Source organism: Corylus avellana, chromosome 6 (assembly GCF_965113065.1).
Source record: "Corylus avellana chromosome 6, dhCorAvel1.hap1.2, whole genome shotgun sequence".
NCBI classification, from domain to species: domain Eukaryota; kingdom Viridiplantae; phylum Streptophyta; class Magnoliopsida; order Fagales; family Betulaceae; genus Corylus; species Corylus avellana.
In genome coordinates, this window is record NC_142495.1 from 27428217 (window position 1) to 27441605 (window position 13389).

General features: G+C 35.6%; 2 protein-coding genes, 2 non-coding genes and 2 pseudogenes across 9 annotated transcripts in view; 4 read left to right on the top strand and 2 right to left on the bottom strand.

Annotated features, from left to right (window-relative positions):
- Positions 1-89: 89 nt before the first annotated feature.
- Positions 90-4793, bottom strand: LOC132186799 (UDP-glucuronic acid decarboxylase 6). Of its 3 annotated transcripts, none has more exons than XM_059600861.2 (13): positions 4622-4793; positions 3943-4056; positions 3680-3766; positions 3129-3216; positions 2449-2540; positions 2163-2227; positions 1990-2078; positions 1773-1850; positions 1539-1632; positions 1043-1109; positions 868-931; positions 726-766; positions 90-564 (listed from the first exon to the last, which is right to left on the bottom strand). In XM_059600861.2, exons 2-13 carry the CDS (start codon positions 4030-4032, stop codon positions 379-381), a joined length of 1041 nt encoding a protein of 346 aa, XP_059456844.1. In that variant the 5' UTR covers positions 4033-4056; positions 4622-4793; the 3' UTR covers positions 90-378. The 3 variants fall into 3 exon arrangements, with proteins under 3 accessions (XP_059456844.1, XP_059456846.1, XP_059456845.1); XM_059600863.2 differs by lacking the exon at positions 4622-4793 and adding an exon at positions 4442-4512; XM_059600862.2 differs by lacking the exon at positions 4622-4793 and adding an exon at positions 4250-4414.
- A 2766-nt stretch (positions 4794-7559) lies between these two features.
- Positions 7560-7631, top strand: TRNAH-GUG (transfer RNA histidin (anticodon GUG)). Its single transcript has one exon. It is a non-coding gene; the product is annotated as a tRNA-His (tRNA).
- Positions 7632-8004: 373 nt separating this feature from the next.
- LOC148585123 (dolichyl-diphosphooligosaccharide--protein glycosyltransferase subunit 4A pseudogene) lies at positions 8005-11017 on the top strand (annotated as a pseudogene). Of its 2 annotated transcripts, none has more exons than XR_015912687.1 (2): positions 8005-8087; positions 10664-11017. The product of XR_015912687.1 is annotated as a dolichyl-diphosphooligosaccharide--protein glycosyltransferase subunit 4A pseudogene, transcript variant X1 (transcript). The 2 variants fall into 2 exon arrangements; XR_015912688.1 differs by having other exon boundaries at positions 8018-8087; positions 10611-11017.
- LOC132187510 (small ribosomal subunit protein uS8my pseudogene) lies at positions 8021-9454 on the top strand (annotated as a pseudogene). Its single transcript, XR_015912686.1, has 2 exons — positions 8021-8087; positions 8704-9454. The product of XR_015912686.1 is annotated as a small ribosomal subunit protein uS8my pseudogene (transcript).
- Positions 8382-8454, top strand: TRNAR-CCG (transfer RNA arginine (anticodon CCG)). Its single transcript has one exon. It is a non-coding gene; the product is annotated as a tRNA-Arg (tRNA).
- A 1329-nt stretch (positions 11018-12346) lies between the features above and the next one.
- Positions 12347-13389, bottom strand: part of LOC132187780 (CASP-like protein 4C2) — a 2069-nt gene continuing 1026 nt past the window's right edge. The window contains exons 3-4 of the mRNA XM_059602215.2: positions 12866-13001; positions 12347-12754 (exon numbers count right to left, since the gene is read on the bottom strand). Coding sequence (XP_059458198.2) covers positions 12533-12754; positions 12866-13001 — 358 coding nt within the window. The 3' untranslated portion in view covers positions 12347-12532. The remainder of the gene's footprint in view (positions 12755-12865; positions 13002-13389) is intronic.

A 13389-nucleotide genomic window follows, 5' to 3' on the forward strand; every position in this document is an offset into this window, starting at 1 on the left:
GTTTATGCCCCCTCCCTCCCTCTCCAATGTACCATTGACCATTTGTTTACCAAACAAGAAGAAGAAGCAGTCTGGTAAATATAACTCACTTAACCAAAAACCAAAGAAGCAAAAGAAAGCTTCTTCTTCCTTAATATGAAGTAAAATACCGTCCAAAAGCCCAAATTGAGGTTCTTCAAGAAACTACATTACGAAATAAGAGGCAAATACCATTTTATTGTGCATTATATGTATAAGAATAGAGAAAGATAGGGGATGGATGCAAGGGAAAAAAGCCGAATGTCAAGCATTTTTCTCAAACAATCCTGCTCATATGACCGGCAAATAAATGCGCCTGCACTCTTATAGCTTTAGCAGCTTTATGCTATAAATCGAGTTTTACTTCTTTGCGGGGACTGCAAGCCTAGTCCTGAAATCCTCCTCCATGAGGGGAAGGCCATCACGCAGCTTGACCTTTGGTTCCCATCCTAGCAGCTCGTTTGCTTTTGTGATATTTGGCTTTCTCTGGCGAGGATCATCTGGTGTGTTCTCCACCATTGCGATCTCCACAGAAGGATTGATCAGCTGCGGGTCACATAATAAACCATTTAAGTTTCCATGTTTTCTAAATTTGTACTTAATTTATGTCTCATGGTGTCATGGTTGCACACAAAAAGCCTGTACAATAATTTGTTTTTGGGTCAAGCAAACGGGAAGCGGGTAGAGAAGAAAAAAAGAAAACCGACCTCCTTAACAGTCTCTGCAAGTTCGAGCATTGTAAATTCACCTTAAAAGACAGAAAAAACTAAGTTAATATTGGCAATAAAAGAATTTCAAAGCAGGAGCAACAGCTAATGGAAACGAATTAACAGATCTTGTATAAATAACCTGGGTTCCCTATATTGATGGGCCCGGTGTTGTCTCCTTCCATAAGTCGAATGAGGCCATCAACCTTCAACATTAGAAACAAAGTTTTTTGGGTCAATAATAAAACCAAGACCCACTTGGTACTCTAATTAAACCCACCACAGAAATGCGATCCAAATAGGAAGCTCTTGCATACCATGTCAGAGACATAACAGAAACTCCTTGTTTGGGTTCCAGGTGCTTGAACAGTCAATGGCTCACCACTGGACAAAGTAAAGAACATCAATCAAAAGTTCTTGGGCAAAAAATGGAGATGCAAAAGGATCCACGGGAAATGGAGAAAAAGAGAAGGGAACGGGGATGGGAGGAAATGGATTAGGATTACTTAGAATTCCTCCGGTATTCTACCGAGTAGATTTCTCTAAATCTTGACCATTATTTTCAAATTAAATGGTTGAGATTTTGCCATGTTTGCAGTTATCACTTTTAACAATTCAATATTTATCCAGATTTTGGAAGTGATAATTGCTGATGCGGCAAAATTTAAACAATTTAATTTGAAAACAACAGTTTATATTTGAAGAAATCTACTCGGTAAAATACCCTAGGAATTCTAGGCAATCTTGATCCAAAAAACTTAATAAAATGTTAGTAAGGTTTACAAGATGCTGTTAATGCTCTAACGAAATTACCGGATTGCCTGGGCTATGAAATTACTGACAACACGCCCATCATCGATATTCATGCGGGGTCCATAGGTGTTAAAGATTCTAGCAATCCGAATCTCTGTCATTGGACCATTACAAATACATTACAATCAGAATTTACATTGAAATAATGCAGGCAAGACATCACTGTCAAAAATATAGTTTTTGTAAACTTATATAGCAAAGAGAGGGGAAAAAAGATGTAAAATAGATTATTACCAATCCCATGCTGCCTATGATAATCAAACATCAAAGTTTCAGCTACTCGCTTTCCCTCATCATAACAACTCCGAACTCCTGTGCATTTATGCAAACACACAAGTAAGATAATTGAAATATGCAACAAGTTGGCACAATTTCTTTAAGTTGAAAAAAGGCCTTAAAAAGTCCAGATACGCAATGATTAATAACTCAGTTAGAAGAATGGTAAACAAACCAATTGGGTTAACATTTCCCCAATAGCTCTCCTCCTGGGGATGCACAAGAGGATCTCCATACACCTCTGAAGTTGATGTAAGCAAAATCCTGCATGTCCATTGTCATATCTTGAGTAAGACAAGAAAACATTTGTAAATGACTATATCAACGAGATGAAATAGTTGTTCAGACCTTGCTCCTACTCGCTTTGCAAGTCCCAGCATATTCAATGTACCAATCACATTTGTTTTAATTGTCTGTCAAGTATCAAATGCTTACAAGTCAGACAATTACTCTATTCCCAATATCAGTGGTATTCACAGTAAATCAGAACTCATTGGAAAAAAAAAAGACCTTTCTAGAGAAATGGAAAGAAAGAAAGAGGAAGAGAAAAGGGGGCGGGGGGAAGCTGCATGAAATACAAATTTAAGGGTCTCTGGCGACTTCTATTCTTGAATGCTCCTACAGATATACACACCTTCACAGGATTGTATTTGTAGAAGATTGGAGAAGCAGGGCAAGCAAGATGATATATTTGATCAACCTCTACTAGCAATGGCTCAGTGACATCTGCCAGAAAATAAACTCAGAACTTTAATAATAGGAACACCAACAGGAGAAAATTAATGGCATGATGAGTTGAAATTGGGGGAATATGAGATGGTACAAATATGATCCATAAGATTATAACAGATTAGAAGCTCATTTCAGATTTCTGGAACTGCAATTGTTACAAAAAACTAATAAAATATACAAAAAGTTCAAAAGAAAAAATTAAAAGGAAAATTCAGAACACAATCCTATAAGAATCACCTGCACCAAGCTACTTCTCAGTTGCCACGAATTTAGCTTATATTTCATCTGTTCTTTTCACTACTAACCTATTGCTTACCACTGTAATTCTTATCTAATTTATCGGGTTATATGAAAATGTGATGCAACACTTTTCACTTTAACCATCACACACGTCTGTTAAGCTTCCCATCCTATTCAACTTTGTCTATTTTTAACTTAAGTGGGAACTTATACAAATGCTATTAACATATGAAAAATACTGAGTGAAAAATACAAATGCTATCTTAATACTGAGTGAAAAGTACATGTTTAGATGTTGGTTGTCCACTGCTTAACATATGAAAAAAATTAGGGACACTATACCATGACGAATAAGCTCAAATCTTGGATGGCCAATCCATTTCTTTAGGTTGTCCTTCGAGCCAGTGAAGTAGTTATCCGCAACAATCACCTGAGTAAAATTGGGGGGAGAAAAATTTAAGAACACTCCCAACATTTCTAGTATTTCTATAGAGAAATGCTATATACTATAATTCTATCAAACATTCATCCAATAAGGTTGATGTAACACTACCAACTAAAAACCTTTGATTAATCTTTGTTAAATAAAAGAAAGATCCAATGGTTGATTTGGAGTGCCAATTGTAGGACAAAAATATATAGTATTTAGCATTACTCATTTCTATGTAAGAGTAATGCTAGAAACCAAATTTTCATCCCACAATGCCGAGGTGTAAGAATCCCGTGACAATTTTTTTTTTTTAATAAAGAAATCTAGGATTGGTTGGGATTATCATTGTAAATAGTTGTGGGCAGCAGATCAGGTGCTGCTGGGCAAGTCTTACATCCAGATCTTAATGATCAAAAAAAGGAGAAAAATAAAAACACAATAAAATGGTACCAGAAATGCTTACCTCATTCTTTTCATTTTGCATCAACCTGTCCACGAGGTGAGAACCAATGAATCCAGCTCCTCCAGTGACCAAAATTCTCATATTGGACTGCCATCAAAGGAGAGAACATCATTTAGATCATATAACATATGAGGTACCATTTTATGACCATTCTGAAAGAAATTTGCTTCAGACAGTGCCAACGAGGTAAATATTTACTGAAAGCTCATAATTATCCAAAATTTAAAAAATATAGTAACACGATATAAAATCACCATTATTACCTGAAAAAATTTGGAATTTCTTAAGGGGGATGGGCTTGGTGGTGGTTTTACAGCTCCATGGCTGTCTCCATTTGAAGATTCCTTGGCCATTACTGTCAGATTCTTCTTGAAATCCTGAGGCCCAAGACAGTCAAAACTCTCAATTTACCATCAAATTCGCATAAACCCACAAATTCTACACTCATTTAACTCTAGTCAAACCGACCCACATACTCAAATTCTATAACGAATTCATGTCCTAATATCCTATAGAGTTAGACCAGCAACATCAAAAAAAAAAGAAAAGAAAAGAAAATCTACTAATCACCTTGTGAAATTTTTCTGAAGACTAATTTAGTTTTTGATGTGTGCAACTGAAAGATGATGGCTTTATATAATGAATGGAATACCACCAATCGAAAGTAAAAAATGTGCTACCAAACTGTACCCACTGAAGAGAGAGAGAAGACGAAGAATTCTTCAAAAACACGAAAAGTAGAGAGCAATGAAAGCTTCTCACTAACGAAACCAGAACCCCACACCTAACGATTTTCAGATCTGAATCTCACTCTCAATGTGCCAAAACAAAGAGACAGATAAAAATCCCAACCCACCCCCCCAAAAAAATAAAATAATAAAAAATACATAAAAAAATACAAACAGTGATTAAAGAGCTAAATGTTGATTATGGGTTAATTACCTATGAGAGATCGAAATCCGAGGCTTTTCTTCTTTGTCAGTTGAAAGTGAGGGATTTTAAGGTTTTTATGCCAATTGCATAGAGTTGTTATTTATATACTTCAACCACGCAGAGCTTGTGTTTCACTCGTAACCGAACAGCACGTTGCTCATCCAACATCCAGATCTTTACACGGAACTCGGAAGTCTTTCAATCCGGTTTGTACTGTTTATCAATCACTGCCCGCCACGTCATTGGCTGACCGCGTTCACATGCAATTTTATCCCTAGTGGAGGTTTACCCGCGGTTTAGCTCCACTAGACTTCTCCGCATACTTAATCTGATCAATTACCCAATAAATCTCGTCCAACTCAGCATCTAATGTCACCTAGGTTGCCTACGGATGAGTGGATATAAAGTAAGCGGAAACAAATTCTTAATTGTTGATTACCAGAAATAAAGAAGCTGATTCCGAGGTTGTTCGTTTTGGTTTGACTTTAAATTTCTTTTATGGACCTCGTATTTAGGTGATAGATAACTTAAATTTTCCAGATTTTATTCGTGGATTAATTAAACATAACATGATTTTTGTAAAGATTAACTATAGATCGAAATCACTTGGATTTCCTACAATTACGAGAAGTCAATTTATTTTTTGAGCTCATCTTTAGTTACTATGGACAACATTTGGTTAGCTAGAAACAAGTTTATTCGCTAGGGCACAATTATGAATCCAGTCTTTCGTTTGAAGTCGAGTTGCTATGGTTAAGTTATTAGGATTCTCTCTGGTTCATTTGAATTGAAGATGATCTAGTTAGTTGTATTTGATGGACATTTTTCTCTATAAAAAAATAAAAAAACAAAAATATTATTCAAATATGATCCAGTTCTAAGCTCATTTTAAAGTCTGGTATAACTTAGCTGCTGTCCCTTGAAGTTTGGACCCGTACACCCCAAGGCTTATTGAAAGCAAATACACTATGTTGTAAATAGATTGCTTCTTATAATGTGTTTGAAAGTATTCATGCTTATTTTCATTTTCTTTCCTTCCATCGGATTAAGAGTGAGAGAGACCTTCATTTGTATACCTTTCTCATTTCCTCTTTCCCTTATTTGAATAGGCCAAAAAAAAAAAAAAAAAAAAAAAGTTGTTCCTATTAATGTTGGTCAAGTTTAAATTTTTGACGGACATAGCATTAAGTGTATGTTTGGCATTGTTATTTTCATAGACAAAAATGTGATTTTAAACCAAATTGCAAAAAATTGACTGTTTGGTATTGCATTTTTTAAAAATCGCAATTTTCAATTCATAAGTAAGAAGGTGATTTTTTGAAAACACACAATTTTAAATATATAACTATAATTTTGCCAAATGCTTTAACTGCGTTTTTAAAAATCATATTTATAAATTGCACATTTTAAAAATATTATTTTTAAATCGTACTTTTTGAAATCGCAAACTTAAACGAACCTTAGCGCGATAGATAATTTCAAAGTTTGAAATTGTTTTGTCTATTAATATTAGAAGTGGCAATTCGTGTTTGCATATCGGAGTTAGTCTCATCGTGTTAAGATATGAGTATAAAATTATATAGGTCGATCCTAATTCTACCAATTTAATTAAACGAGTTAGACTTCTCAACACAAATCCTCTAATTTTATATCAGATTTATCAAAAATTGTATCTTCTAATTAATGCTGGATAATCTTCGTATGGTTAACTATACAGTCAAGGTTTTTTTTTTTTTAATTTATTATAATGTCAACTCGAGTGGCAGAGTTCTGACCGTCTTCATCTTGAGTCTTGATTGGTTGAGGCAATATACGTTTTGATGGGCTGGGACGTATCTGATACCTTCTGCAAATTAGAGGTTAAAACAAAATTACTCCTAAGCTTACGTTAGAGAATTATCCGCCACCTCAGACACAGCTCATGTATTGAAAAAGTTAGATTGGTACATTGAAGGTCTATGACAGTCTACGAATCACAATAATCCGCCGCGTTGGATAGGACTCATCACGTTTGACTTGCATGTTTTCCCATCTAGAGAAGGGATATTCTCAAAATGCTATGCATCTTTAAAAAAAATAAAAAAAATAAAAAAAAAATAAAAAAGAAAAGGAAGGGCTAAGCTTACCAACTAATTTTATAGAAAAATTTGTACAAACTAATATGGCACAACATGATTAAGTTTTTTAAAATTTGATTTTATCTTATATCTACTCATGTTGTACCACATCAGTTTGTAAAATTTTTTATACAAAATTTGTTTGTAATCGTTGTATTCCGGCTAAAAAAAACTCGACCAAATATAGGAAAGGAGACCAAATCCAAGTTGTTAGCTTAAGCTCAATTATTTGATCTTGTGTATCCAACAACTTGATTGAGGAAAACATGTCATGTTGGTAATTTCCTAAACAATTTTGAGAATTTACATTGAATTTTAGAGGATAGTGAATCAGTGATGATAGCACCTCCAACAGATTATGCAAAGTTGGTTTAAAAAATAGCTCGAATAGATTAACTTCTTGATATATAAATCTAACATTTTGCTGTAGTTATTGTCTAATATGGACAAGCATTATTGCTTATGTTGTGAATAATTTATGAGTAATGCTATACTGCTATTTAAGTATAATCAGAAGTCACTGGAAGACATATTGATACAGAAGAAGAAGAAGAGATAGAAATTATGTGGAATTGTTGACAGCTGCAGATGAGTTCTGTGATGTGTAATCCTTGGTTCTGAATTTTTTTTTTTGTTTCGATCTGTGATGTTGGAGCAATTTTTCACTCTACAAGACTCGATGCACTTTCTTTTTTTTTTTTTTTTTTTTTTTTTGTAGATCGTTGCACTTTTCTTTAGACACATGATTAGAGATTATTCCGATAAGAAATGAAAGCATCGAAAGGAGATAAAACATAATTAAATATTGAATTACACTAATAAAACAAGTTGTGGCTGTAGTTTAGTGGTAAGAATTCCACGTTGTGGCCGTGGAGACCTGGGCTCGAATCCCAGCAGCCACATTTAATTTGCCTTTTTGGGTTTATTTCATATTTCTCAGCTCTCTCATTTGCCTCTGCTCACTATAAGCTAAGATTCCCTCTCTATATATATTGTTGACTGAGACCATGCTTAATGAAGCGAATGTTCTCATTCCTATTCTCGTGAAAACATGTTAAAAAAAAAAAAAAAAAGTTTTCGTTGATCTTAGCACCAAAAAAATTGTTTTTTGGGCCTAGTGATGTTCTAAACTTCTAATCTTTGGGTCGACCTGAGCAAAATGGGCGCCGACCATATGGATTGGTGCATTACATAATCTTGTAATGGGCCTTGGCCCATGTGCCAACAACCTTGGGGCACAAACAAAATAACTATTGTCCCGCGTGGGGAATTTGCGTCAAAGCTACAGCGACAAATTTGTCTTCGTCTCCGATTACTGGTTACTGCCCTTGGCGTCTTCGCAGCTGATCTACCAAAAGGTACTCTCTCTCTCTCTCTCTTTAGATTGTGGGGATCTCTCTCTGTAGATTGTGGGGATCATATATATATATATATATATATGTATGTATTTATATATATTTGATTGACGAATATATGATTTTTATTTTTATTTTTTATTTTGTGTTTTGCTGTGTTCCTGCGAATGATGTTCTGCTTTTCTTTGTTACCGAAGCAAGAATTCTAGCCAATTTGTCCGTTCTTTTTGTTTCTCGCTTGGGGTTGGAGACGTCTTTGATATAATAGGAATCACATTGGGAAATAGAAGGACGCGTGATCGCATAGCGGAGTGGATATCGCGTTAGACTCCGAATCTAAAGGTCGTGGGTTCGATTCCCACTGCGATCGCTTCCCTTTTTATTTTATTTTATTTTATTTTTTAAATTCATCTATCTTTGTTTTTGTGTTTTTTAATTCATTTTTTCTATGATATGGGGATCTGTTTGAGAAATGATTTTGGTTTTTTAGTTTATAGTTATATTCAATAGATGTTCTTCTAAATGCTATAGAAAGCAGATTTAAGATTCGTCAATAGAGATTGACACAACATGAAGGTACTGAAACGAAGTGGTTTTGGTGTTATTGTTGCTAGAATAGACATGAAGGGCTTAAGGGTTTTAAGGTCAGGTGTTCATCAAGTCGAGTAGTTGAAGGTTTCCTTTTGATGGGATAGTGGGCATGCTATCCTCATTCATTGTTCTCCATTTCAGTGAAAACGCGCTGATGGTGGATCAATTTCAGGGAAAACCAATGGTGGTGTTGAATCCCATCTCCACAGTCATGTCTTCTTTTCTTAAGATCATGAAAGATAGAGGCTACATCAAGGATTTTCTGGTTTTATGATCCACATAGGGTGGGGAGGATAACAGTTCAACTACAAGGCAGGATTAATGACTGCCGGGCTCTCACTTGTAGGCAGGATATCAAGGCAAGGGATATTGAAAACTAGAGTGTGTATGCTTCCAACTTGTCAGTGGGGCTATGCTGTAATCACAATCCCAGATGGTGTTCTGGATCACGAAGAGGCTATTAAAAGGGGTGTGGGCGGACAGGTTCTTGGTTATTTTCATTAGATTTCTACCTTGTCTCTTTCAATATGCTTGGATGGAAAAGCTGTTGTGGGGTCTTACTTGATCACAGCTTGCCTTCACCAACAAGAATTTGTTATGTTTTCCATAAGAATTTTGTATCTTCTGATGAATGAGATGATGAACCTTCTGGTCATTCATTGTTCTCTAGTAATAGTTCATCATTGTACCCAAATACAATTCAGGTAGTAATCATGATGTTGGGCATCAGAGGCTTCCCCCTCTTATCTTCTTAATGGATAGAAAATAATTAAGTTGGAGATTTTTCGACTGAAGATATGAACGTGACTCTTGCACTCTTTGTGTTGCATGGATTGTTGTTTTGGTTCTTGCTTGTGTGCTCCTCGTATGAATAGGAAAGAGCATCACATTGTTTGTCTTGGTTACCCATGCTTTCCCTTTGTTTTTGGTAGCTAAAATGAGCTTTATTAAAACAGAGAAACAATTATCTATATGCTCTTTTTTGTTTTTTGTTTTCCCTTTCTTTTTTGGGTGATTTCTTCTTGCATACCACCCTTGTACTTCAGTTGCACCCTTTTTGTGCGTTTTAATATTATCATTGCCTATCTTTTTAAAAAAAAGATCTATCCACAACTTTTTTCTTAGAGGTATGCTACAGTGCAATATAATGTCCACATTTAGCCTATATTTAGTGTAACACTCCGATCCCATATTGGGAAGATGAGAAGAAGCCCACATAAAGTGGGTGGTTTATAGAGATAAGTCATGGGTGCTAAGTCCCACATTACCTAGTTACTAGGTGAAACTGGGCTTTATAATGAATTCTAGGGAAACTCCAAATTGACTAGTCTTTTTGGGGGTGATAGCGCAGATATGGCTAGCGCTTTTCCCTAGGTCGTTACAAGTGGTATCAGAGCCACCTAGTAACGCCAGGTCATGTGGTATTGGAGCACTGCATGACGTGGACCTGACGAGGACGTCAGGAGTTTAAGAGGGGGAGTTTGTAACACCCCGATCCCATATTGGGAAGATGAGAAGAAGCCCACATAAAGTGGGTGGTTTATAGAGATAAGTCATGGGTGCTAAGTCCCACATTGCCTAGTTACTAGGTGAAACTGAGCTTTATAATGAATTCTAGGGAAATTCCAAATTGACTAGTCTTTTTGGGGGTGATAGCGCAGATATGGCTAGCGCTTTTCCCTAGGTCGTTACATTTAGTGACTTGTTTGATGGGGAGAGATGATTGAAATTCAAATTTCAAATTTGAATCCTCCTTTTCATGTGATTGTCCATCTGCCACATCACTAAAAATTGGCAAAATGTGGGCATTATATTATACTGAAGCATTTCTCTTTCTCTTATACATTTGGACCAAAACTTGAGTTGATTACTATGCATGAAATGAATGATTGGATTTTTAGGTTATAATATACTTCTGTTTTGATTTGAAAACAGAAAGCCATGAACTACTGTGTTGAAAAGCTGCAATTTTGTTTGTGTTCCTGCAGATGGTTGATGATCAAGACCTTGGGTTTTTTGCTAGTTTTCTTGGTGTTTTTATTTATGTTCTGGTGATTGCGTATCATTATGTGATGGCTGATCCAAAGTATGAAGGCAACTGAAAACTAGGCGTCATTCAGGATATACTAGAAGCAATTTTCCAGAAAAATTAGTGAAAGATACCTCTTATCATGCCAATTTTGTTTTCATAACTATTATGCAGGTTTGATCTAACTACAGTTTTTGCTAATATCCTTTTATCATTTGTCATCTGACTCATCTTCATATGCAAACCCAATTATTGGTACCTTTGAAAGTTAAAATGATATCTGAATCACGTCAGTATTGTTTGGGGTGATCAAGTATGACCAAGTTAATAGTGTTTGCCAATTATTTCAGCTATCGTTTTTCCTTTTTGTACTATGTTTGAGGGCAAGGCTGGTGAGGTAATGTGGAAATGACCCTTATAGTCATCATGCCGTGCAACATTGGGTAAAGAGTTATGCATTAACCACATTTATCTGCTAATCAACTTTTAGATTTTTATTTTTATTTTAGGTATTGTTACATATTACACTTTCATCCCATCAGGCTGATGTGACATTGTACATAAGTTCTTGGATCAATCATTTATTATTATTATTTTTTTTTTTTAAAAAAAAAACAAAGGCCGATGGAATTTGCTACATTAGCCCAATGAGAAAAGCGTGTTGTATGTAGCATTGCTCATTTATTTATTTATTTATTTTAAACGGGGGCCAATCCAATCGTTGATTGGCACTGCCACATTAGTAGAGTGAGATAATAGTGGGATAAAAGTGTGGTTTCTAGCATTACTCTTAAGTAAATTCTTTTACCAATATTACTTATAAAAGAACTTAATTAATCTCAATCATTCTTCAATTATGTTCCATTGTTCCTATGCACATATGACACAAATTGGGATACCACGCTTCTTCAATTACTAACGTGACAACCTAGCTTGCATTTTGTATGTACATGCATGTGTTTTACCTTTTTTGTTTTTTGTTTTTTGTGTTTTTTTTTTCTTAAAGAAGTATGATTGTATTAAGTCCGACCTAAGGACCTAAGGCGTCATTCTTACCTCTTTCCACTTTCCTTTGTTCACACTTGTTGCGCTGTATCCGTTTGCAAAATAAGTATCCAGACTTCTATATTTCTCAAGTAATAGAGTAAACTATTTTTTTTGCCATAAAAAAAGTCGGGAATCTCCCTAAGTATAAAAAAAAAATTTCTTCATACATTTTAGTAATCTAGCAAAGATAATAAAACTCTGGAGATCCTTATGGAGTAAAAGGAATGCATGATCTTCATCAAAAATTGATCCCTGCTTATGAAGCAGTTGAGGGGATGAGGCAACATCAAAATCGATTGCCATATTAGCCTTTATTCCATCTCCGTCACTCTCCCATTTATAGGATTTCTCTCTACATTTGAAGTCGAGTAACGATTTGAACTTGGTAAAGGAGCACTATTTAGAATTGAATTTTATTCCCCTAATCGAAAATTTTTAATTACTAAACAATTAAATTTACCTTTCAAATTTTATTGCTTAATTTTTTAATTGATTTATCAAAAAAATTGTGGCCGAAGTCGAAGTATCCAAGCATTTTCCCTTCATCAAACCCTTTATTCTAGCAGCACAAAACAAATTAGTATAAAACTTTAGGTACCCAAAAAATAAAAAATATAAATATAAATATAAAACCGAGTTAGCATTACTCAATTGGATACACCTCTCGTATACACAGATGAGGTACACGCGCACACACTCCGCATCATATCATATCAATATATCATATCAAATCACATAGTATAGATTAACACTCAAATATTCCCCAATCTCATCTCGTCCTTCATAGGTGAAAACGTGAGCCGTTGATAATGAAACTGACGACCCGAAACCCCGAAAGCAGAGACGAAAACCCTAGGAACAGAAACCCGGCGAATCCCAAGGCAATCGAGATGTCCGACTGGATGCAGAATGCGTTCGTGGCCGTACACGTGTCCGTTCCTTTTAGCGCCTTTTCCATCGCTGTTCCCGCCGAGTTCGCCGACAGTAGCAGGTACGCGAACACCTAGAGGATCACAGCCCAGGAACACTGGTTCATAATTCCTTTGTAAAATTAACAAAATAAAAAAATAAAAAAGAAATATCAGAGAGAGAAAAAGAGGGTTAGGGTTTGGACCTGGTCGTGGCCGAAGTCGAACCAGACCTGAAGGATTTCGGGGAACAGAGTGGCTCCTCTGGAGATTTCCCAAACAGAGGCTACCAGTTCGAAGAGAGAGTACACGGCCACTATCGCATTCGCAGCGAACACGAATCTGCAGGAGTTTCGATCGTTAGTTTTAATATCTTGAGACTTAGGTATCTGTTTGGCTGCTGAGAAATTGGAAGGAAATTAAATTATTTTTTTCTAAAAAAGCGCATCTTTTGATTTTCTGTTAGTTTGATTAGCAGAAGCTGAATCACGCAACTCTGTTCAAGCAAAATGCTTGTATTGCCTCGATCGAGTGCAGATTTTCGTTTTAGAACGAAACAGAATTGGAAATACTCTCCGTGTCTGAAAACAGAATTTTGTTTTCGGATATCGTTTCCAGAAAACAATTTCCTCTCGCTCTGCCAATTTGCAGGCGACACTAATAAACAACGAAACAAGTTTTCAACTGTCGTTTACTTTTCAAACTTTGAAATGACATAAAGCAAACTTTT

Excerpts from the sequence above, each read along its gene's own strand:
- LOC132186799 (XM_059600861.2), bottom strand. The coding sequence starts at position 4,032 with ATGGCCAAGGAATCTTCAAATGGAGACAGCCATGGAGCTGTAAAACCA. Across the intron at positions 2,541-3,128 it reads ATTTGAGCTTATTCGTCATG|ATGTCACTGAGCCATTGCTA; the intron begins GTATAGTGTCCC and ends ATTTTCTGGCAG. Across the intron at positions 767-867 it reads CATCAATATAGGGAACCCAG|GTGAATTTACAATGCTCGAA; the intron begins GTTATTTATACA and ends CTGTCTTTTAAG.